A 26,397-nucleotide genomic window follows, 5' to 3' on the forward strand; every position below is an offset into this window, starting at 1 on the left:
TGTTTAACTGAGCAAGGCCTTTTCCTAATGTATACATGTACCTTTTACAGTGTTTCAATTGTTTGTACTATTTGCTTATTTGTTTTAGACAGCGTTCAAATATTAGCCCAACCTTGTTTGACCTTGACCTAAATTGACTTAACCTTTAAATATAAACTGACAAGTGTTTGGATAACTTGATTGTTCTGTTTCCTTTTTTCCTATATTTTCTAAAAAACTTGAACCTATGTCCATGTTCAGTCCATCCAGATTTTAAACTGCATGACCGGCAATTTGTTCTACATTGAAACCCATAGTTATAGGATTATACTTGCTTTGTTGCGTAGGGTCATCTTCAATACGGGACAATTTCATAACATTCCTACTAAACCTATGCTCATTCTTGGTTTGATTTTACCATTACATCTAGCACCAACATCTGTCGCTACAACTGTTGCATACTTAACCAATTGTTGCGTTTGACGATAAAAAGCGCTACTCTATACTTATTAAAACCTTCCACACAGGTTACATAAATTTAAATATTTCTTATAGCACAAAAAACGTTATGCTATACCTTGTGATATTCATGTTCCCATATGCAAAATACATTGCATTATTATAGGTCAATGTAGAAACACAATTTTGAATGAATACTATTGACACAGACAACACAGTAACAGAAAAAACACGAAGCAAGTTTATAGAATCGCAGTGTTTACTTCAAATGATAATGAACAGTGACAAATCATTTCACATATATACATGAACAGCATCCTGTAAATGTTTGCAGGTTAGGACGTTTAAAATGAGTATCTTCGTATACATTTTAAGTTCATAGTTTACATATCTTGGGAGAACATATACTTAAAGAAATATTATATTGAATACAATAAGAAGTTGATTTATACCAGCAAGTCTAATTCATTTAGCTTATACCAGTAATTTATGACCACTCTCTATCTAACTAAACCACACTTTATTTGACTGTATGCCTACGTACACTGTAAAATGTGACATTTCTGACCTTGACTTGTATATGTACGTATGTGTGTCTGTAACTTAATGTAACTGGTAGTTACAGCATTTATATTAACTGAAACCGGACATCCAAGACTTCACAACTTTCGCACAAAACATGTTTGAGGGGTTTTGATTAGGAAACTAGTCACTTTATGATTAGGGCTTATGTTTCATTAGTAGACATGACAAATAATTTCAAAACACACACGCACACATGATTTTGGGAAACTAGTGAGTTACATGAGTTATCCAATAGGCCCGTGTTGTGTATCTTGAAAGGAACATTTCATTGTTCAAAGATATTTGAAATTTAATTGCATCGATTTGATTTCTATTTGAAAACATTTGATTCAAGACGATTGCGATTAATAACGTTTTAAAATTATTATTAAATTTCAATATGCGCAATTGAGAGTTATCTCATTGCTTTAAGAAATTCCCGCTGGTTTAGATTGACACGTTCGAGAATAAAAATATGTTCAGAATTGCATGAATGAAAGTGTGTTAGTTTTATAATTAAAGGTGCTCTTTTACAGATTATGATATATTAAGTTGATTCCAACTTTTAATTTTATGATGTCAAAGTGACGATAATATCATCAAATGGAATCTTTCACTATACCCATGTATGGATTTATGCGCAAGTGTCCACTGTGGCCTTGACTTAAAAACATACATGGTTAGGCTTGACACTATTCGCTTTTTCGCAAGAATTAAAGCTGGGCACTGGGAAACGCAACATTTGTTTCTTAAACTGCGCATTAGATAATGTTTCTTTTTTTTCCGAATTACAGGTTAAAGTTTCACTTCTTTATAATGCATTGCACAACAGTTTGATGTGTGCTGCGTGGATGCAGTAGCGTGTATCCCCGTACATATATTCGATGTTGTTATATTTTCAGTCTTCAGAGGCCGGTAGCGGTATTGTGTTTTAATTATTTTTTGTTGGTTTGTATTGTGCTGTATTGTGCTGTTTTGTACTGTTTGGGCAATCGGTCACTTGCCTTAAATAAAGGACCAACCTATTGTTTTTAATGAAAATTCAATACTGGTCCAGCAGCTGGAGTTTCACTTCTTTATATTGCATTGCACAACAGTTTGATGTGTGCTGCGTGGACGCAGTAGCGTGTATCCCCGTACATATCGTCGATGTTGTTATATTTTCAGCCTTCAGAGGCTGGTAGCGGAATTGTGTTTTTATTATTTTTTGTTGGTTTGTATTGTGCTGTATTGTGCTGTTTTGTACTGTTTGGGCAATCGGTCACTTGCCTTAAATAAAGGACCAACTAATTGTTTTTAATGAAAATTCAATACTGCTCCAGCAGCTGGAGTTTCACTTCTTTATATGTTATTGTGAATCTTAATCAATACAAACTCGTGGAACAAACTCCGGAGCTTCTGGGTTTAACTTCGATTCTGCACTGAAACATTGTCGACGATACTCTTCCCATTCCAGACCATGGAAACTGCCATGTTCGTGACACACTTCAATAAATCTCTTCCAAATGTCCCTTAATGAAACACACATATACACACACTATAATATTGTACATCATAAACAATGCAAATACATGCATATAACAGTCTTTGTTGTTTATAAATAGTTGCGTTCTTGTATTATGAAATGTATTGTATTAACATCATTATCATGTGATATAAGAGGTATACGCCAGTATATCAGTCAAAGGATTTCTATTACTATAATGATCATTTGGTATGATATCGATTACAAAATACATTTTTAGGTTACTTAATTTATTAAAAGAATATTATCGGAATACAAAAATATACACTATTAACCCACGTAACTCGCAAAATAAACATGGACATAAAACAGTATATCAAACCTGCATTCTCCTATCACACTCAATGTTACGGGTTCCCCAACAACGATCACTTGGGACTGAGCTCGTGTCATTGCAGTGACCAAGAACTTCGGGTTTGAAAGGAATGCAAGGTCTACATGTTCAACATCTTCCATACCCTCCTTTCGAGTCCGTACCGTGCTGATGATAGTGACTTTAAACTCCTTGCCTAATAAATATAGACACTGGATGTTTTCTCTCGTTTTCATATAACATTGCTATACAAACATCTATATATAAACAACTGTCGGCGTTACTTTATTGTCAATGCGAAAACGGAGTTTTATGCATCTGTATAAAATATCGACTCAAATTAGACTGGGATATCCGGACAGCAAAGATACATCTGAGACGCCACTGTAATCCCATACGTTTTCCCGATACGAGGCATACATATACTTGCCTTGAACGTTGTTTACGCGCTCTACGTTCACTTTAGAAAAACCTCTCTCCTTCAATTCGCTTCGTAAATACAAAATCTGAAATATGTTTAAGTACAAATTGAATGTTACATTTTCATAGTACAAGATCTTATTTCGAATACTATTAATCATGACCATCAATTGCAATTATCAAAACCAAATACTCAAATGAGATCAAAGTGAAAATTCCTCTACGTCTGAAGAAAATCCTTGTTTTCACACAAGGTCAGAAAGTGACCTTTATATATCGCCTTTTTTCTATTTAGCGCACTTTTCTGTTTCATATGTTCTTCATATGTTACGGCGAAACAAATACAAAATGTTCGAGATATGACCATAGAATCTGCAATGTGTACCTGGGCACGGTAAGGAGCTATAACACATATCTTGCTTTGATCATAGCGACCCCAGTGACGTTCCGGCCAAGTCCGTTTTAGTTCCTCCACTCTTTCTACAATTTCCTTCACCTTAAATATGAATTGTTTTGACAATCAATGATTTCCACCGATGAGATTTAACGTAATCGTTAATGAACTACTATATGTTTATTATATCATTTATGTATTGATTTAAAGTGATCCAATTACGACATTACATAATCTAAAACATTTGTGTTCATTCGTGAAAAGTAGGCAACGCATAACATCTTTAGTTGAATTATGTTGTTATGCTTTCCTCCGTCGCATTGTTATATCCGTAATATATATTACATACAAGATTGTTTATGTTTTCGAACTATCTGAACAACTATTCTTCATAAAAAGCATTTTTATGTCCGCGATTCAGCAATATGTACTAATTTCCTGTCAAGTGGCAATACGTTAAACACATATAACTTTTTTACATTTTGCTCATATAGGTAGAAACTGTTACCTCTGCAACATTATAGTAACCGTCGTTCATAATCTCCAGAGAGGCATCCTCTCCTCTCGCTACGTAGAACGCCAACGCATGTACGTCCGGATGAGGTGGTGGATTTTCAGTAGCCTCAAGTTGACAGTCATAAAACAACTCAGACATGAAGTCGATAATAGCACTAGTTGTTCTGTAGTTTTGACACAGTTTGACTTTATATTGCGTGTTAAAGGCATATGTCAAATCAAGTCTTTCCAGCATCGACACATTGAAGTTCTCCTTTCTCCCAAGCTTCGAATAAACTTCAGGTCCAATCTGTAATTATTTGTTTAAATGTATTAAACACATATTCTTTTATCACTTAGAACGTTTATATCTAGAACGTATACATATGTATCGCAATATTGGATATATTCAAGAGCGAATAACTGAAATGGTTTGGAACGGCTCAAGTGTGTTACACATCTGCTAATAATATGTGTTTTATTAAAGTAATGTTTAAATACACCGCTCCACAAAAGTATACTGTTTCATTCGGGCAGACAGATCCACCAAGCGACAAACTGACCGCGCTAGACCGAATAAGGTCCTCCATTATACGTCTTCATTGTGGGCGAATAAAACATTCTGGTATTTGTTTAAACATTATTTATATACACACATTTTACATGTTGAGTATGCTTTAAAGGTAAACATCGAGACTTTTGCCAAACGCTCATGCTAAGCATTTTGTCTTTCTGTTTTTATACGGGCGTACTGATGCGGTAAAAAAATACAGTTTCATAATATTTGGAAAATGCGTCTAAGATTGCCATAAAGTATATTAGAACAGTGAGTTACTTAAAATGCAACTTTCCCGTTGATGAACGGTAAAATAGAAAATTGAAGCACATTGTAAAAAGAAAAGTTACGTAGTCCATTAATTTCGCAGAAACCGTTTCCTGGTCGAAGAAGGGGATACGACAGAAAGCTTAAACTCAACACTAAGCGCAGGGAGAAATTAAACGGTACCAAAGGCTTAACGGTATATTCAAGAAAACAATGCTTACTTACAATCTTTCAAGTAATTTTTAAATGATCAGAAGTACTAAAATACAATGTTGTTTATTTATTTTAATGTCCGAAAAGTACCATTAATGCCATTACAAGTACCATTAATAGGGATAAACGTCTAAAAAAATGTATAGCGTTCTGCAATCAATTCTTAAATGTATCTAAAATTGTCCGAACCCATCCTTAGAAAACAAAGTGTAAAAGACTCTAGTTCAAAATGGCTGTATTATGTTCGTAAATTGCATAATGCACACATCAACGAAGACAATAACGACTTATTAACTCTTGACGAACTACAGCAATTTCCTATAATATATGCCTATGATAAAAACACTTTTCGCAAACTCTAAAACAGCGCTACAAACAATTTTTCAAAAATACTTACTAAAACACGCGGAAATTTAAAAATGAATTAAACCAAACCAAGGCTATTGTAATAACTCTGAACTCGTCGGTGGATAACTCACACCTGGCTTTATTCATAGATTCACATATATATATAAACCTCAATACAAGTAACTCATGACTGCATGCTTTAACAAGACAATACGAGTTGTGTCCCTTACATTACAATACATGACATCCCCTTTTCTTTTTTCTTTTTTTTTAGATTATAAACACATGATACATCAACTACTCTATCGTTACATATGCGAATAGGTTTATGAAAGAAAGCAAATTACATAACCTGTAGTAACACATTATAAACTCTTTTTTTTATAAAATTATAGTGGGAATTTCTTTCAAACCTGTGAGTGTTAAATAGTTATTGAAAATAGAATATTCCGTATGAATAAAATGCATTTTAAGTAATGAAGAACTTCTTTTATATTAAATATGCAATTGAACTTCATAAAATCAAATTAACAATAAAACAACATGTACGACAAAATTATTCACTAAAATACATGTTTGCTAACTTTCCAAAAAATTGTATCTGTTATCTCGGATTCAAGCTTGTTCAGGACAAAATGACAAATGCCAGATACAGTGAATGTCGGGTTTCAACTGGGATATGATAACAAACTATGTTTACACCCAAAACAAACTAGAAAGTAGATACACCCAAAAATAATTAAGTATTGGATTTTTGTGAACATTTCATGAACATTTTGTTGTTTGGAGAAAAATCAAAGCGCTGAAGGCACTGAATCTTTAAACATTAACCAAGAGTTTGATATGATAAAAATAAATGTGTACAAACTGTTTCTTTCTCGTTATGATAGTACAGTTCCAAGAACATTATGCATTTACTACCACGATATATCTTACTTATACAAATACCAATATTACCGAATGATAGTTATTAAACAGTTTATTAATAAGTTTATTATGCACTACAATAAGGCAGTCATATGACACATGTTTTGCACTTCACATCTTAAACATAGTCATTTAACCGTATCGGTTTGTGAACTTCTCTTCCTGACCTCGTTTTCTTTCTAACAGTGTCTTGTACACTCTCTTTCCCCGGTTTGTCTCGAGTTTCGCTCGATCTCGCACTAGCACTGTTTTTGTGATTTGGAGTGGTTGATGGTTGTTCTGCTACCGTCTCTGTTGGCGCTGTGGGTGCCGGTAATGTACACGTTATTGTTTGTGGTGATAATGTGTGGTTTTTCCTTGGTTTTCATTAGCATGTCCGTGTTTCGGCGATATTCGCGCCCCGATTTGCCTGCCTTAACGATATGTGATCGCGGGTATTCGGACGGTTTCACATACTCTGCCGGTTTTCAGCCAGATGTGGTTTTAATTCTTACTGCGTCTCCTGGCTGAAGATTGTCCTTGCTCTTCGCATGTTGGTCGTAGTAGAATTTTTGCTTTTCACGAAATTCTAACAACTTCGGTGCGACATTTTCACTGGTTGTTTCTGGTTGTCGCAATGTTTGTTTCATATGTATTAGTGTTTTTGCGCGTCGACCCATCAAACATTGCATTGGTGATCCGATGTTATCGCGTGGTGTGTTTCTTAGTTCTAACAGGGCTAAGTAGATATCGTCCCCTGTTTTGCTACACAATTTAATTAGATTTTTCACGGTTTGTACAGCCTTTTCAGCAAGGCCGTTTGTTTATTGGTGCAAAGGCGACGACGTAATATGGGTGATGCCATATTTTTCGATGAATTCTCGGAATTCAGCACTGGTGAACTGTGGACCGTTGTCCGAGATGATTGAGTCCATGATTCCATAACGAGCCACGTTTTGCTTAATGTGTTTTAAGATGGTGCTCGTTCGAGTGTCTCTTTGCAATGGTGCTACTTCAATGAAGTTCGAGAAGTAGTCTACAATGATTAGGTAATTGTTACCCTCTAGTTCGCATAAGTCCATTCCAACTTTGCTCCAGGGTAGCTCAGGTACTGGTTGGATGATCATTGGCTCCTTTTAGCTCATCTTGCGATGCATTAAACACGCCAACTCTATTGTAGATTGATATTTCATCGCGGTAATCCCAAAATGGAACGGCTTCAACTGGAGCTTCGCACTTCGTTTCTGGCCATCCTCGAATGATAACCTTTGCCAGTACTTGGAATTGTTCATCCGCTTGTGTTGCGCGTGCAAATTTGTCATGGTTTGAACACGACAGCGTGTCGAGCTTCAAAACCATCAGCTCTTTCATCGATAGTTTTCTCATCTTGATTTTCTCATCTTGCTGAGGCAGTCTGCTAGACCCATGTCCTTGCCGCTTTTGTTCACGAGGTTGAAGTCATATGGTTAAAGCTTCAAAATCATTCGTTGAATCCTTAGCGGAGCTGTATGTATTTCTTTCTTTAGAATCGACTCCAACGGTATGTGATCAGATTCCACTAGGAAAGTATTTCGGCCATATAGCAGTTTGTGAAATTTTTCACAGCCATATACAACGGCTAGCATTTCTTTTTCGATTTGAGCGTACCGTTGCTCTATCGGTGTGAGCGCACGTGACGCATATTCCGCAACACGGTCCTGTTGGATTATCGCGGCTCCCAGGCCTCTAATTGATGCGTTTACTGTGAGTGTGACAGGTTTTTTCAAGTCGTAGTATTGAAGTACTTTTGTTGAAACAAGAGCTTCATTTATTTTATTGAACGCGCGCTTCGCTTCGTCATCCCAACTCCACGTTTCTAGCCTTTTCATATCGCGCAGTGGTGCATTCAACTCATTGAGATTTGGGATTAACTTAGACACATACGATAACATGCCTAACTTAGTTTCCAGCTCACTGAAGCTTTCTGGCTCTCTCTGTCTGCTATCGCCTTCACTCTTTGATCTGTCGGTTCAATTCCGTCTCCAGTCAGTTTGTGACCTACATAGTCCACCTCCGGCTGTGCAAACATACACTTTTTCTTATTGATCTTCAGATTAATTGAACGTGCCTTTTGAAGCACCGTTTCCAAACGCCTGTTATGTTCTTCCAGTGTTCTACCATGAATCAAAAATGTCGTCAACAATTATTTCTACCCCGTCAATGTTACCAAAGTTCTGTTCCATGGACCGTTGGAACACTTCACTTGAACACTTCACGCTCATCGGCATGCGCAAGTATCGGTACCTGCCGAACGGAGTATTAAACGCTGTGAGCTTCGAGCTCTTTGCAGTTAATTTTATTTAGTAATAACCCATTTTGCGTCTAGCGTTGTAAAGTATTTACTCCCATTCAATCTTGTGGCAACATCATCAAAACTGTTCATTGGATAATGATCTCTTCGGATTGCGCGGTTTAAATCTGTGGGGTCAATGCATATGCATATAAACTTCTGACCAATTGCGTAGGTTCTGTTACTTTAGCAATAATGTTGCATTTCTCTAAGTGTTTTAGTTCAGCTTGAAATTGTTCACGAATCGCGACTGGAACCGGTCTTGGTGCATGAACTACTGGTTCTATTGACTTATCGATTTTAATCTCGTACTCGCCCGGTATACACCCAATCTCTTCCCCAAGGACGTCACTATATTTCTCAATGATAGATTCTATTTCAAGTCTTGCGGTGTGTATTCTCATGATCAGCCCACAATCAACTGAAACATCCCCATATAAGCAAGTTTATGCCCCTTGGAGTGTTCATAAGCTGGAAATTAACCGAACGCTTGATATTTGTATGCTCGCACAGCAATGTAATCATTCCTAGCGCCTTCACTGCTGGTCCATTGACACCGTTAATAATAACATCACTCCTTGTGATTGGTGCAACCTTTTCAAATAGCTTCGCTGTTCCATATGACATGACACTGCACATTGCGCCACTGTCGATTTCAAATTTTACCGTTTTACACCCTATTTTCAAGTTAGCGGACCATTCATGATTATCTTCACTCGATGTTGCGATAAATATGTCGTTCTCATCCGCATGTTCAAACTGGTTAAACATTTCCCTCGACCTGGTCTTCCTGGGCTTCTGTGTAGTTGACACGTCGTTGACCTCCACGGCCCCGATATCCACGGTGGATTCCCCGATCACTTCCGCGATGACGCAGTCTGCGTCCATAGCCACGTGCCCCTCTGTGTGATATCCCCTTTTGTTGATGCGATGCCCCACCGACTGCATGACATAATTTGGATGCCTTGAAATGGCCAAACTCACCGCAATTGTCACACTGTTTTTGATAGCGAGACATTTCCTTACTTCATGTTTTCTGCAACACTTGGCACAGTATTTTTGTTGCTTATGATGGTTTTGATGCGTTCTAGCGATGTTTACGTGAGGGCTTTCGCCCAGTGATTTGATGTGAGATGTGGTCAATTCTATTTGCCTACAAACCTGCACGACACGTTCGATGGTAAGTTGTGTAGCCGGTATCTCCATTAGCTTTTCACTACACTTTGTGTCATTCACGCCATCAATGATCATGTCTAATATTAACCCTTCTTTTTGTTCCCCATATTGACAGTGTTCGGCTTTTCTTTTTAATTCTGAAATGTAATCCATTATTGACAGGTTACCACGCTTTGTGTTGAGGAACATCTTGTCTTTTAATGTTACGGTAATTATGCACTCCGAAATGTCTGTCAAATTTTGTGAAAACTGTTTCAAGATGATATTTATCCTCGGCTGGCACTGCCGCGATTCTAGCATTCTGATTGGCAACAACTTTCCGGCGCCCACGAGAACGAATCGTAAATTTTTACGCACTCTCTCTCCCATGTTGGCAAGTAGGACACCAACCTTTCTTTTTCCAGGCTTGTCGTCCAGACCTAGCGCGACCAAATGAATTATGAAGTCCCGTTTGTAGTCTTCCCAACTTGATGCCCTTTCTGACGGGTTAAATTCCGGTAATGGCGTGATTCCCTTCGAAGCCATTTCGCTGTTGTATAAAATGAACCTTTAACAACAGATTTGCAACGTACTATTGTCATGCAATCGCCTGATTGCGCCGATTTTTAATAGATTTCTGACACCATGTAATAACTCTGAACTCGTCGGTGGGTAACTCACAACTGGCTTTATTCATAGATTCACATATAAATAAACCTCAATACAAGTAACTCATGAAAAAGGAACATGCTTCGCAAATGCAAATATATATTTCTATACAACAAAAAACAAGTACCTTGGAATCAACTTCTTTACACGGGATATTTTTAATAGAAAACACACTGTGAAGTAGACAACGCTTCGAAATTAATGAAACGACACTGCTCATTATTCAATATGTATAAAGACAGAACAAAAAGCAGACTCAAACGGTTGGATATTCTTGTTGCGTCCGTATTAAAGTCTTAATTTTATAAATGGGGAACTACACGAGAAAACGATAAAAAAATCCATAGACACGGCATTACAAAGAAATATTATGTGCCTAAATTAATCAACAAATCTGTGTCCGTTGTATAGATAACTAGGTCGATAACGTTTTAAAGAAATACACAAGATTAACATTTTCAGTACAGATTTTATCTTCTTTCATCAATTAAAATCGGCGTAATAAATAAAATATCACAACTGTTGACGAATTATGCGAGTGACGGTCAAACATATAACAAGATGAAAATAGCGGCCATACATATACTAATCAAAACTAGACTTATTGATAAATAAGGTTTTTTAAATAAGGGGGTGAATAAGACCAATGCTCAAGAGTAAAAAACTGTATACGTTCTTTTATCAGCATTCCCTTGTTGCATACTGCATCATGTTACTGTTCTAGTATAACAGCCTTTGCACGGAGGGTGCGACTGTACAGTGCACATATCCGGTATTGTTATGCACTATATACTTGGGATTGGCATTATTTTTATATAGTTTTATTTCCTCCTCTATAGTAAGTAAAAGTTATAAACAAATAATAATTTAATTCATCAATCACGATGAGACCTTTCTAACCGCAACTTGTACATGTATACCTTTATTTATATAGTATTATATGTAGGCAATTATATTGTAAAAGCTTTATTGTTAATGAATGTGTTTTGTAAGTTAACACAAAATCATATCTGACAACTGGTGTTCCTCAAGAGTCTTTCGTATGCCCCCTACTAAAAAGTATTGCAAATATTTGTTGAACTCGATATCTTAACTACATTTGGTTTCAGAACTTGACTTTCATTCGTTCGGGCCAGAAGCCTTTCCAAATATTAAAATTTCAATTACATTTATTTCATTTTTAAATGTGTTTTTGATTTCGAGTTTTTGACATATATGTATCCGGTGCAGTTACAGTAGTCTGTGATTGGAACCAGAACTTTCTGAGGACAGCGCCCTTGACTTTTGTTGTTCTTTTGAGATCTTCGTGCAATTTGTTATAAAAAAACTGTTTGCTAGTAACACATGAGAAAAACAAAGTGTATTACTGTTGCAACAAATACCAGTATAATAAAACCTTAAACTTGAAACGACCACTATTTTAAATATAAATACTAATTTTCAAGGGTAAGGTACCTGCATCGGGTCTCCGGCTAATACAACTTTGGTACCCGGACCGGCAAGCGACAATGGTATCAGAAGCTCCGTTTCGAGAACTTGAGCCGCTTCGTCTAGCATGATGTGAGTGAATATACCTATCATAGTCAACAGTTATTAAGCAAATTGAAGAAAAATGTTTATAAATCATAAAACTGAACGAGTGCGCATAAGATATTTCTATACAACGGGCATTGTTTTTAAATGTACCCAGGTGAACACATCGTATCAAAACAATGTAATGCTCAAGTGGGGTTTCTCATTTTTTTAAATGATGATATCGCCTACGTGTAGCACGTACTTACTTATATAGTATTCAGCTGGCATAATTGTCATTTAGAATCGCTTAATATATCGGCAGCGTTACCGCAAACTCTGTGTATTCAGTATTCTACTAAAAGTGATGATACGATTATGTAGCGTTGTGAATAATGTGTCCGCCAGGCGACCGAGAGTTCATAGGTTCGATCCCATCTGTGGAAGCATTCTTAAGATCTGCTCAAAAGACATAAATTACTGACTCTTCTCAGGGAACAAACGCTAGAGCGTTTCAATAAGCCTTAGGCTTTTGATGCAAAGGAGATGAAATTATTTTAAATATATGGTGAGGAAAAGAGTCAAAACAAATACAATATTTTATGCTACATAATACACGTGTATAACTAACCCTTGGAAGCAAGTCTGGATACTAGTTTTGACGATCTAAGTGTTGTGATAATTATACGGTGTTCGTCAATTTCCTCTTTTGTGGGTTGACTAAAAATCAAAGTTGAAAACACATGATCAGATGCAGTTATCTCCAAAGCACTTACAAACTTTGTATTACGAACTGCTTAGAGATAATCGCAATGAATACTGAGCATGCTAGCTCTTTAACAATCAGTCGAATAACTCGCAGGCCGGCTATACATTTGTACAAATGGTGTGAGGGTGATGTATATGGTTGCACAATATAAAAATAAAACACGATACTTTTCAAGTTCATGTGCATGATTGTTCAAACATTCTAATGGTTTCTGAGCTAATACTCCGATTTGTATAGATACAACAAATCGGGAACGTTGGCATTCACTTTATTTGCAATCCGATTATATTAACTTCGTAAATCTGTCAGAAATCTTACAACTTGTTCAGTGTTTTTCTTACCGGAATGCTTTATATTTCATTAAGCAGTATTTTTGCACAATTTGGGAGACGCTTTCTGGCCATCGTTTCTCATAGTATACTCTGAGAGGTTTGGTATCTTTATTACCCTCCATATACAAAGGATGGAAGTATTTAGTAACGTACAAATCGGCCTCACTGAAACGAAATCAAATACATAGCAAGAGAAAACACATTGAAATTAGTCCCTTTCCTGCTGAAACCTGCACGTATATAAAGGTTGAATAATTAGATTAAAATACCTTAACTAAAAATATACCCAAAAGTATGTCAATAGTTTATTCCTATTTAAATCTTAAAGTCTGTGGATATATTGGATCGTTAATCGTAACAATAAAGAAAACCAGCAAAAACCAATAAAAAACACCTGTTGGAATGTGTGCATATCAATATCCGGGTATTTGGTTGTTGCAACGTGAATATGGCTGCTTGAGCGATCGTATAGGTTTTTCCCGTTCCAAATGGTCCGACGATTAATATCGGTGGTTCACCTTCAATTTTTGGTCTGGCAATTGTTCTGATGGTGGCGAATTGATATTCGTTGCAAGGCTTAATCCCATAGCCGTCAATTGACAATTTCCTTAAACTAAATAAAGATAACCGAATGTTGAAGTTACTCAAAAAGCAAAAAAAAAGGAAATTCTTCAAGACCCAAATAAATTCGCAACGGGATAAATAAACGACATGACTGTTTAAAATATAAGGCAAGTGAAACAGTTGGGTTAGCCCATTTTTCAATTAAAGCACAATTGCTTACGACAGGAGTTCGTTGTTCGTATTGAAAGAAGATGCATTTTAAATGTCACAGATCGAACGAAACATACAGTGAAACACTACACAATACTATGATTAAAAATTGTTACATATGCAAAAATAACGTAAACACTAAAGTTTTTCTAAATTAGGATTTAAGCAAAAAACGACGAAAATGACTTGCCCATCACACTCGTCTGGTAACACGGGCTCCAGTTCCAGTGGGTAAACAAAGGACGCGGACTCCATGTTGTCCACAGCATGGTGCATTTCGCAAAATGCCTGTCGATTCAGCTGCATTTGTATCTAAAGTAAATTAAGTTTAAGCTTCAAGAAGCAACCACGCTACTGGAAACATACTAAATCAATGAACAAACTCTTTATTATGAAATATTACAGGCAACTTGTACACAACCCAAACGTTACATGAGTATTTTAACACTTATATTTAACATTTCCGCAAATTCAGATAATGTAAGAAATGTTCTTAGGTCAATTGCCTTTTCTAAAACATCATGAAAATCAATTGTAATTATACCATTACAACTGAAAATAATATCAAATTTGCAAACCTCAACACGACACTTTCTGCCATTTAACAGCTTTAATTCACGAACGCATGTCTGTGACAGTCGAACAGTAATAACATCATGTTCAATGTGACTGATTGATGATTCGTACACCTGTATTCAAGCAAGTTAATGTATCTTCTATTTGTTAATTTGAAAGTGTTTTGCAGGAAGACGAGCTTGATAAATCTTTAAGATGGTTCGCAACAGTGATTTCATCGATAAACATGTATATGTTAAGACAAATAAGTGATGAGAAGCAGAACATTATGACATTTCATAAATAGTCGGAAATAAATGAATACATAAATGATTAAAAACATAATTGATAAATACATACATAACTGAAAATAATTCTAAAATGATTAATTAAATATATATAACCACTTTGATGCTATTTGTTTTTATAGGATATTCACAATTTCTGCATGGATTGTTAAAAGTTAGTCTGGCAAATCATACTATGAAACAGTTGAGCACATAACGTAATCTAAGCTGCTTTTTTTTGTAAAGTCAGACGCAATATTTGATGGGTAATCCATGTACGATGCACATTTGTAAAATAAATGATCATGCGAATTCTGTACAAACACGCTAATATTTAACAGACCCGTTTTGTATCAATCCCACTACTTTCATTCAGGCCCTTCAACCAGACGGATTCTATTTGCAAAACCAACCGACCGACTGCTGAATCAATCGACAGATCATTTTCCAGATGAATTCTTGCAAACAGCTGTCCTTCTGTAGCGTGCATTGTTGGAAAATTGCCAATACTTTCAAGCAGGTCTGTCGGTGTCATGTTGCAAATAACGTTCATTCTGTGGCAAAAATATACGTTTTCTTTCTTTTTCTCTTACATAAGCATTTCGAACAATTCATATAATGTTTTTTTACTTCAAATAATATTTGCATCTGCATATTTTACATCATTGAGTTTGTTTTTGGTATAATAAGCACAATTACAAAATGTTGCCAGTTGAACTTTATATTTAATGTATGGTAACTGTATTCGCATATAATGTTTCTGCAGTAAAACGGACTATTATAATGACTAAATGCTAAAATGTTATACCTGGACACAATTTTCATCTGGGCTACTTCCTCCGCATATAGAAAAGTGTGCATCCTATCTTTGTAAGACTGGATATTGTGCGAATCTTGCGGACGATACCACACGTCTGTCTGCAACGTCATTACATTGCGTAAAGGGTAGGACTCAAGCAATCTTCGGTTCAATTTCTCTTCATCTGAGCTGTAAATGAAACAAGACGATTCGATCATTATAATCAAGGAATATGTACCTTACGTATAAAATAGCATTATTCTTTCCGGTGGAATGAGCAAGTGAAAAAGGGGAATTAAGGTAAATATGGTAAAATTATTTTACACAACTCTTTGACATCATTTGCCGCAAAGCAATAGTTCCCTACCTGCCATGAGAAAAACCTTATCAAATTGTGCATAACCTTAATATTGGCCTTTGTCTACACTTGTAATATTTCAACCAATATCCAATAGGCACATCAATATTATGATTTCGTTTTAATATTCATCGGACGATTGAACTCTTAGTGCAAAATGTTTTTTTCTTCTAGCATGGCTTTGATTTTACTGTTTCTTGAATACATGTTATGAACCTAACCTGACATTTGATATATACGGATAGGAAGGATCCTGTATAATTCGTTACTTTCTTTTAGTTTAAACCTATTTATTTTAGCTCGATTGCATCGAAAGCCTACGGCTTATATAAGCGCTCTCGAGTTACTTTCTTTTAATATGTATGTTTCATGTTTAAATTTCTTGTCCTTTTCAAGTAATTACACTTTTGCGGATGGACTGCTAAACAAAGAATAGGATTGACACACAGACAGTCAGACTAACAACCTCTAACAAGTTTCTGGACCCTATGCAATGTTATAGTGATAACAACTTCAAATTAATTTAAGAAACAGCGACTTATTCTTCCCTTGTTGAAAAAATGCATGCATCATAATAAAAATAAATTTAACAAATGTAGCAATTACCATTAAAGTATCTTCAGTAATTTACGATAAATCGCAAAAAACAATTTTGTGGACATCCAGCTTGACAGAGTAAAATGGAAAGGAAACAAATCTTGTGTTTCACGTGTACACACGTTTTATTTTTGCAACTTCTAGTTTGCTGTAGAATTGTTTTTCTTGGTATGGCCAGCACTTAAAACAAATCGTGATTTATATGGACTCTGAGTTGAGTGTGTATTATTTAAAAAAATCACCAGTTTACACAGCATAACTCTAGAGCAGTTTGCTTCACCCGATTGAATGATATTTTGCCGAATTTATTGGTTCTCATATAACAGACTAAAGAGCAACGTAACGACAACCTTAGTTACATTCTAATGACACTTTGTCCCACAGCAGTGTTTTAACAATTTTTCATGTTCCTACTGTTTTCGAGTCATGAAGAATTTTCTCAAATACGAAGAATCAAGAAAAAAATAATCGACAGTACGATACAGGTTAATATTCTTAAGACATCACCTGGGAGATAATTCCACAAGATCTGTATTTCCTCTTTGCCACCGTTCACAATTCAACTTTTCAAATGACTCTTTAATATCATGAATGGTAGCAGCTCTTGGCGGTTCGACTGTTATACGTTGATGCGCACAGTAGTAACCGAGGTCAAAGTCAATGTCCACAAAATAATTACCATAAACATCCGTGTTGAACTCAACCTGAAATTACATCCGTTCGTGTAATAAGATCAGAATAACATGCATTTACCATTTATTTAGAGATGCATGTTCTTATAAATGTATCAAGCAGCACGTACCATAACGTTATACGTATTCCAGTCTACTGGGTTGTTGATTACACTGGCATTGACCCATTCAAAGGCATTCGTCAATGGTTTTTCAGTGGCCCATGTCTCCTTATGAACGTTGATCAGTCGGAAGTTTGTACCAGTGTCTTTATTCCGTAAGCGAATCGACCTCATGTCAACCTAGACATAAAAATAACAGACTAACTGACTTCCAAGCAGACTTAACAAATTACAAGTGGCAGCATTCTTTTGACCACGTCAATTTGAAGAAAATGGACTTGCTTTACATGCCAAATAACATGTATATTTGATATGTGCTTCAGACATGTCAACTACATGCACGTTTTAATAATTGTGTTTCGCCAAACTTCAACTAAAACACGAAATATATTGTATGCTTACATGGCTTAAAGTATTTGCCAGGCTTTTTGAGTCATATGATCGACGTTTGACCCTCAAAACACCGTATACAATGGGTCCATCTAGGAGATCCTTTTGAAAGTTTTAACAACTGATCAAAAAAACAGCCCGGCTCAACTAAAGTTTGCCTATATGTAAGGTGTGCGGTTGTCTGATTCAACACACCGTCACCACACGATACTTATCTTTTTTAAACGCCTGAATAAAGAGGAAAATTATGTACGTACGAACATAGACATGCATTGTATGTTCAAATACCGCGGTTGCATAAAACGTGAACATTTGTACATGTATTCTTTCTTTTCTATCGAATTTTTTAGGCGTAATGTATGAACTACTGCTCTGCATAGGAACGTATTAATATTGTTAAACGTTTCTGGCTTATAACTTTTTTCGGAAAATGTACATTTTTCAACAATTATAATTTTTTGAATTCACTGGCAAGAAATGGTCATAAAAATAATAGTCTTAGCACAAGATTGTACAATCCCTTTAAATTCGCGCGCTGAACTTTGTTTTACCTGGGTGCGAATTTCGAAAACCGATGTGTGGACAAAATATTTTCCCGGACGACTCAACAGTATGCGGCGTCTTCAAAACTATGCACGTGTTCTCATCCGAAAACACCTACAAACAATTAATTTATTGAAATTGGTTCCAACCGAGCTCTACATTCTGCTTTTAACATAGTTATTTCTTGTACAATATGTTAAATACGTTCATGTAAAGGTTGCAGGCTAACAAACAATATTAATAGACTATTCCATACTGATCAGCAAAATGTATTCTAAATGGTTGTTTCGTCAATAGTTAATATCCACATTATGTAGAAACGGCAAGTGTGATACATAATAACACATCTATAACAAACCATGCAACCAATCGACTTTCATTCTTTTAAAACCATGAGAAAAAATACCTCAAACTCGTGTCCGAGGTTTTCTACCACTGATTGCAAACAGTTGTCATCATTCACATCGCTTGTGATTGCCTGTTGTCTACAAACACAAAACAGCCGAATGCTACAAATGGTTAATTGAAAATCGGAAATAAAACTACGTTATGTTGTCAACAAAATCAACATTTGCCATTCAGTCAAGTAAAAAATTAAATTACATTTGGTTGTTGATTTGTTAGATCGTTCAAATGTTATACTTTGAAAATTAAACATATACACATTGACGTGTATATACAACTTAATTTTTTAAACAAGAAAACGTTTAAAACTATATAAAGGCAACGTGGTTGATGATCGATACGATTCTACAAATTAAACAGAATAAATCGAGAGCAGTTAAAAAATGAAATAATATTATGAAATAAAACTATATTTGCAATAAAACCCCTACTTCATGTTGACATAAATGTTCAGATTGTTTTTTTTATAAATATTTTTGAATGATTATCAGAACGGATTCACTGATATAAACCATCGGTCAATCTAAAGCAATAAAGAGACTCCCAAAAAAATATTATGGGAGAAATTATGTCCCGCTAGTATTTTGTTGTAGTAAAAATATCAGTACCTTATACATTACAATAAACTATATACACAATGACTTTTAAAGTCAAAATTGTTCAAACACACACTAAATGATACAATTTGCGTTTTCTGTATTCTCAGTAACTACCTGTCTGTGGAAGTACGCGCAGTTGTACTCGTGGGGGCCCATGACAGCGAGTCGTCAAAAGAGCTGTGCACAGAACTGCGACTAACTGAAATTGCATTCGTTCAGATAAAATGCAGAAAAATCAAATCAAATAGTGGTTTACACAACCCGAAATAATTAAAATAATTTTATTGCTTCTATATTTGCACCAGCTCGAGTTAGGGTATCTTCAGACAAGTTTACGGCTATCTGCATAGTGGATGTTGTTTTATTTTATAAACATGACATTTATCTCATTGAAAAGTTACATCTGATATCTTTATTATCTTTATTATCTGACGGCGTCTTTTGAGTTTTAAATTCTGCATCCGATGCCATTTCTAGTAGCGCATCTTTGCCATCGGCGGAATATAACTCTTCTTCGTGTGTTTCGGTTACTATAAGTTACTTTTGTATTACTATATTTGTCATGGTTTTCATCCCCGTCTGTATAACACAATGGATTTAAAATATCAACATGCGATTAAACGACGATAATAAAAGGGCAAATAATACTTCAAAACGATATGTGCATAATTTAATCATGATTCTTATGTTTACAAATCAATCGAAAGCATACCTTTGTTTTCATTCGACGATATTTTCGTGTCTGATGATTCAAATTTGGTAAATTGTAGATGCGTATCATCAGAATCGTACTGCTCTTTAGAAACGCGCTGTATCCGTCTTACTGTAATTAAAAAACACATTCAGATGGTTTTACATCATTCTACATATCTCAGAAATTATGTAGTATCAGTGAGTGTGACATGCTTACAAACACAAATTTGTTTTTGAAAGAAGACACTAGGCGTCGAAGTTAAAATTGATCTAATACGCTTCTTTAACGTACAGTTACGTGACAAAGAAGATTGACTACGTGTTATCTCGCTTCAACCAATACATAGAACTAATAAAGCCTCAGAAATGGTCTCAAAGACATGTGCCCTTAACTTTCTATCAACTTAGTATATATGCAAATTTTTATTTCAAAGAGCTATTGCTTTATATTAAACCGCTGTTGTAAGTTTGCGTTCCATGACGCTTTATTATTTACAGATTTCGACTGGCAGTAAATAACCCCTTTGCATACAATTATCGCTTGTAATCTACGCCGAAACATAAATAACGTTTTCGCGGTTTGTATATGCAATTATAGATCGTATCACAATATGTTTTTGTTACTCAAGGTTTGTATGTAACGATTTAGGCGTTTTAGGCACAATCTACAATTCTTCCAAAATATTTTACACTTTGTTTTCTTTATCGTCTATAGAACACAAAAATACATTTGTTACAATAATATTATTCTTTTATGAGAAGAGTTGACATTTCATTAAATGTGTTATAAAACTAGTTCTGAAATCATGTATATTACCAGCGCGTTGTCTTCGATAACAATATCCGTAATGAAGGAAGTATCCGCGAAACACGGTAATTCAGTTGATAATATGGTTAACCATGTGATATATTTCAAGGAGTATGCCGGGTTTTCAAAAAATGGACTTGACTATGCTATGTGATTGCTAAATTGAACTGTCTTCTACTCGTTAAACGTATTTCTTTTGTACATGCTTTGAAACTGTGCATTTTAAAAACATACAGTTCATATAACTTACCTATTATTTGCATACAACGAACAAGGTCGTTCTTGTATATAATTGCGTCAAGAGTAACGAAACGGAACCCTTCTATTTTTCTGAGCTCTCTTTCGACAGGCTTGAAGATCTCGGAAAGCTTTCCCGAAAGACAGTCTTCGCACAGTTTCAAGATGCCATTCAATGTCCAACATTGAATATACATAGCAATGCACTCGAATCTCGTTTCGGTAACTTCCCGTGAATTGACACCACTCTCTTTCATATGGTTGAAAAAATGATTGAAACATATAAGTCAACAGTCATAATGATACATCATTCTGACTCTTTTATACGGATACCACTTAACCTGAGCCTTAAAACATAATTGTATTAACACAGATTTTCAACTGTTCCGTAATTTCATTCATTAGTAATGTAAATATATACCATTTGCGATGCCATTTTTTGCGATCTGAAATTCTTTCACGATTCTCCTCCATTGCTCATCACCTACATTTATATTTGAGCCATCTACAACAATTTGATGAAACTTCCTGGCGTCGTCGTTGCTGATATTCTGTGAGGAAACTTCCATTCGAAGGACTAAAACAGTAAACCACATATTTTCACAAACGTCAATATTTTGATATCGTAAACTGCATTGCGTTACTCACAACATCTTTATTATCGCTTCTTTTTCTTATAGATAAAACCTATGCCAATCAACGTAGCTTTGTTAAGGTGTAGCAACAATACCTGGAATAGGTACCGTATTCCTCTCCCGTGCATTTATTTGTTCCATAAGGTCTTTCAAATCTTTTAAATCTAAAAAATGCATACACGTAATTTAAAGACAGATGCATAATTACTTTAGTAGATTCTAGTATCTTAAGCAGGTATCATTCTTAAACATTACTTTTATGTTGTTCTATGTTATTTTGTTTGAAAAATATTAATTAAAATGTCCTCTTTGCGATAAGAAAAATACATCAAATATAATGAAAGTCTCAAGCAATTGTGACTTGGTTCAAAACACAAAATATTAAATATTATACAGCATGCGCCTTTTGGAGAGTAATGAGTGTGAAGTTTGGTTGTGTTTTTTCTCAACACGACCAGTAGAAAATAAACAAACCTTGTGCGATAATTTTTACGTTTGCATTTGTTTCTGTTGTGTTCTGAAACATAAAACAGATGTCTATTCAGCGGTTAACTTTATTCATTTTAATGCCGTTATACGCAAAATATTAAATATATTTCCTAATTTATTTAGCGATGAGCAATAAATACTAATTGATTGTCATTAATGTTGAAATATTGTGAAATGTGTAGTCATATAATTACACAATATAGTTATATATAACAAACAACCGCAAAATATTTCATTATAACAAAGCGTAATGTTTTGTTGAACAGGAAAGCAATAATGACAACATAAGTTTTTTAAGGCACCTGCGGAAGTTAAAATATCCATTTAAGAAATTAATTTTAGATAGAATCAACACATTTAGCTTTAACATAACGATAAAGAACGATACATACTTCAAACAATATATTGTAAATGGATATTAAGGCGTTACAATTTGTTAGTTAAAACAAAAAAACGGTTATTGATAACGAAGCTTACGTTATAACAATAGTACAGTTCATTTAATATACCAAGTAAATTCACAATTGAACATTGTTATAGATCCATTAACACTCACAATCAACGAAAACGTCGTAAAATAAAGCAAACCAATATAAATCACTGTGCCTTGAAGCAATAACTAAAATTTCAAAGCCAAGTGGCCTGGTTATATTGGCTTAACGAAATAAAAAATGCATTTTTTTATTGATAATATATTCCAATTCAATTTCCCGCGACGATATCCGAACATTTACGAGCATTATCGTCACGTGGCAAACCCAGGAATGCAAATTGTGCATGCGTAGTGAATTGTATATATTTTATATATAAAATGATGAATCTACTTGCGTTATTTATAGTGTGTATATCGTTATGCAACCTATTTTCCCGATGTACTTTCGATTTCACATCGCGAAATTTTATTACCGAATATACTGAAAATATGAACTTTTTTCAAGTAATGTAATACACCAGAAGTGATATTTTAATCAATATAAACTAATGATTGTTAAAAAATACGGTATTTTGAAACTTTTATTGTTTCGTCAAACGCGGTTGACGGTCCCTTTAACATTTCAAAGGTCATTCTTTCGATTACAATTATTATTTTTCATATGTTTATCAGTAAGAACAGCGTTTAATGTATTGCTTTGTATATTTAATTATACCTGACTTCCAAAAAATAAATTATACAAATTAATGCAAACCGAACGAATCCGACGCTGACTTGAGATAATCCGTAAAACGAAACAAATGAAATCGTGAAATGATTTTGAGATGCTAAAAAGTTACTGAATGTTGGTATGTTAAACGTTTTTACACAAATGTTACTTATTTTAGGGGCTTCCAATTGTAATTATCATTCGTATGACACTTTTTTATGGAAGTTTCTATATAGCATAATATAATTGGGCAGTGTTTATGGATCTTTAACCGATATTCAATTTTCAAAGATGACACAATACAAAGATAGCTAAGTAACAAGATCACAGATACCATTAAATAATAAGGAAAATACAGATAGAAACCAACATAAGACAAAAAAGGTATAATTTAGATATCATTGTGTATTCACACAACATAAACCAGTTAAAATTAGAAATCCAATTTGTTATTGGATATACTATATAGGTTTGTTATTCAAACTGTGTTAATACAATTTTGGTTTATAAAAATTTATGCCAAATAAGTATTTTATAACGATGACATTATAGTATAAATCCCGAATAACAATCGAATTTCTCAAATTGTATTAGACGAGAAATGAGACATTGAAATTTAATGTTAAATGCAAGTATCGTTTGTTAATATTTTGATAAAAGCTGCACTATCTATGGTAGAAACTTATATAAGTAAAAGAAACAACAGGCTTATTTAACAAATCTTTAACTGATCATTTAATCAAATACATACAGTTAAATTTGTCACGATTGTGAACATCTATATAATACAAAAATATACTTTTTATAAAAATGTAATAATTGTTCATATTGATACATTCCGATATTCTACAACAATGCTCCGTTTTGCAACGAATTGATCAATGTGAATTTATTAAACATATAAAATGTCATGGGATCGTAAATTTATCCCCATGTTCAATTATGTAACCTTTCCTGTTAACCAAAGCAAAGTTGTATCAATATTGCCTAATATACTTCCACATATGTCTATGCACAGCCAGTTAATTTGGAGCTCTTCTTCAATAGATGAAAAAAACACTTTTTCAATTATTAAAATAAAAACAGGTTTTTGTTGGCAGTAATTGCATCACAATCGACAACATTTGAAATAAGGGCTTGCTTTTTGTGTTATCCTTAGTATTGGAAAGCATGTCATAGTCTCATTATCAGATATAAACTAACTAATTTATGTACCTATTTTACTAATATGTAATAACTTAATTTTGTTACACAGACGTATTTATAAATTTGTGTTATGAGAACTTTACTTTGTAACCTGTACAGAAGGTATTATATATCAACATTATAATGCCCGTTTATATAACAATTATAAACATTTACAGAAGTGAAAAAGATTCATTCTGCTTAAAACCCATATAACAGTTGCAATAGTTCACTATACTTTAATTTGAATTTGTATCACTATCATTCGTATTATTTTAAACAGTAAAAAAGTATTACTACTAGTTGTAATGGTAATATGACACGTACACATTATGTAATTTCTGTCGATCAGAAATATTCATTATACGAAGCAAAGCTGATATATAGTTTTATTAGTTTTATTGATTATTATAGTTTAAATGTTAGAAAGAATGTGCTTTGTTAACTAATGATATGACCGTTAAAAGAAAACCAACAAACGTAACTTATTCCAAACAGTATGTGGTTACAGTAATATCTTGTGCTATGCATTCCGTCTGAAAAACAAATCTCAAATGACAGAAAATTGAGTCCGGCGTCATAGCCATCTATACGTCATGAAAATAAAACACCGATAAAAACAGACACGTTTATGTTAAGTTGGAGAAAGGAAATAACACCAATTAATGTGTAGCTAGAGAGTAATGAATCTCTTGAATTCCAATGGACAAAACAACTATCTTTGCTTGAAGTTGTAGGTATATTTTTTTTAAATAAGCGTCATTTAACATGACAAGACGCACGTAATCATGTAGTTATAACTGTCAATTGTTGTGACACTATTGTTTAGTTCTAATCTCCAGACACATACAGACGGACGTTTGAATATTCTAGAAAAGCTACAACTGGAATATGGACATATATTATACAATGAAGTAAGAATCTATAAATAATTATCACTTATTAAAGTTAAATCGCAATACCAACTAAAACACTCACTTGATTAACAGATGTCAGGGTTGCGCCTTGATCTTCGAGCTTTTTGTGAAGATGTTGAATTTCAGTGGTTATACTGTCTACGCTAGCCTGAATTTCGGCAGCATGGCTTCGATGCTCTTCCAACATTTTGGTATGCTTCTGTTCAATGGCATATAGTATCGCAAGTCTGTCGTTAAAAGATTTCATTGTTTTCTGGTCTTCATGGCACAAAACCTTATCATTTGACACTGTTATGGAGGGTTGTGGACCTTGTCCAATCTCATCCAACGATTTGATAATTTCATTTATTTCGGCAACGACTATTGTCAAAGTTTCTTTGTGCATAAGCACGGTGTCCCTCAAAGCAATCACAAAATCTTGGTTCGCGCATCTGTGTACAAAAGCAAATTAATTAAAGAATACAGCAACTCTAGAACAAACAGTATAATTACAAGGATATAAATCATTTTTTTCCAATCCGATAGTCTTGAAATGAATGTAAATAGCTATATATTTAGTAATACTGGGATAATAACACATTCACCCGATATTTCACATGTAATTACAATATATCGTGATGAGCGGTTAACATCACATAACTCCTGTCTCTTCTAGGTAAAGCTCGAATATGTAAAAAAAACGAACGTCAAATCCAATACAACAGTCGTACCTCAAAAGTATTTTTCAAATACAAAAATAACAATTTATAGAATAAACACGAAGGCCATGATAATACTTATTCAGAGTTAAAGTGGTAAATAGAGTGTTGAATATTAGGCTTGGCGACCTTGTTTATGACCCAACCTGATCCAGTTTTTAACTTTGCTTAGTAATTATCACGAAATGCAAGCAGAATTTAGTTCATCGTACTTAGGGACACAATCAGACATTTACATTATGTATCAGGTTGTTCAAAGATTTGACCTGATGACCAAGTTTGTTATCT

At 34.4% G+C, this 26,397-nt stretch overlaps 1 protein-coding gene and 1 long non-coding RNA gene across 3 annotated transcripts; both read right to left on the bottom strand.

Annotated features, from left to right (window-relative positions):
* Positions 1-679: 679 nt before the first annotated feature.
* LOC127858116 (probable helicase with zinc finger domain) lies at positions 680-21,094 on the bottom strand. 2 transcript variants are annotated; one of them, XM_052395011.1, is made up of 21 exons: positions 21,057-21,094; positions 20,018-20,128; positions 19,707-19,884; positions 19,420-19,504; positions 18,708-18,786; positions 18,310-18,415; positions 17,378-17,548; positions 17,083-17,279; positions 15,630-15,809; positions 15,165-15,375; positions 14,558-14,668; positions 14,170-14,291; positions 13,600-13,812; positions 13,215-13,370; positions 12,736-12,824; positions 12,048-12,166; positions 4,163-4,459; positions 3,646-3,756; positions 3,271-3,346; positions 2,850-3,036; positions 680-2,513 (listed from the first exon to the last, which is right to left on the bottom strand). In XM_052395011.1, exons 7-21 carry the CDS (start codon positions 17,540-17,542, stop codon positions 2,363-2,365), a joined length of 2,385 nt encoding a protein of 794 aa, XP_052250971.1. In that variant the 5' UTR covers positions 17,543-17,548; positions 18,310-18,415; positions 18,708-18,786; positions 19,420-19,504; positions 19,707-19,884; positions 20,018-20,128; positions 21,057-21,094; the 3' UTR covers positions 680-2,362. The 2 variants fall into 2 exon arrangements, with proteins under 2 accessions (XP_052250971.1, XP_052250972.1); XM_052395012.1 differs by lacking the exons at positions 17,083-17,279; positions 17,378-17,548; positions 18,310-18,415; ... (3 more) ...; positions 20,018-20,128; positions 21,057-21,094 and adding an exon at positions 16,585-16,740.
* A 1,054-nt stretch (positions 21,095-22,148) lies between these two features.
* Positions 22,149-25,838, bottom strand: LOC127858117 (uncharacterized). The gene is made up of 2 exons (XR_008038756.1): positions 25,473-25,838; positions 22,149-22,195 (listed from the first exon to the last, which is right to left on the bottom strand). It is a non-coding gene; the product is annotated as an uncharacterized LOC127858117 (long non-coding RNA).
* Positions 25,839-26,397: the final 559 nt, after the last annotated feature.

Source organism: Dreissena polymorpha, chromosome 14, assembly GCF_020536995.1.
Source record: "Dreissena polymorpha isolate Duluth1 chromosome 14, UMN_Dpol_1.0, whole genome shotgun sequence".
NCBI lineage: Eukaryota > Metazoa > Mollusca > Bivalvia > Myida > Dreissenidae > Dreissena > Dreissena polymorpha.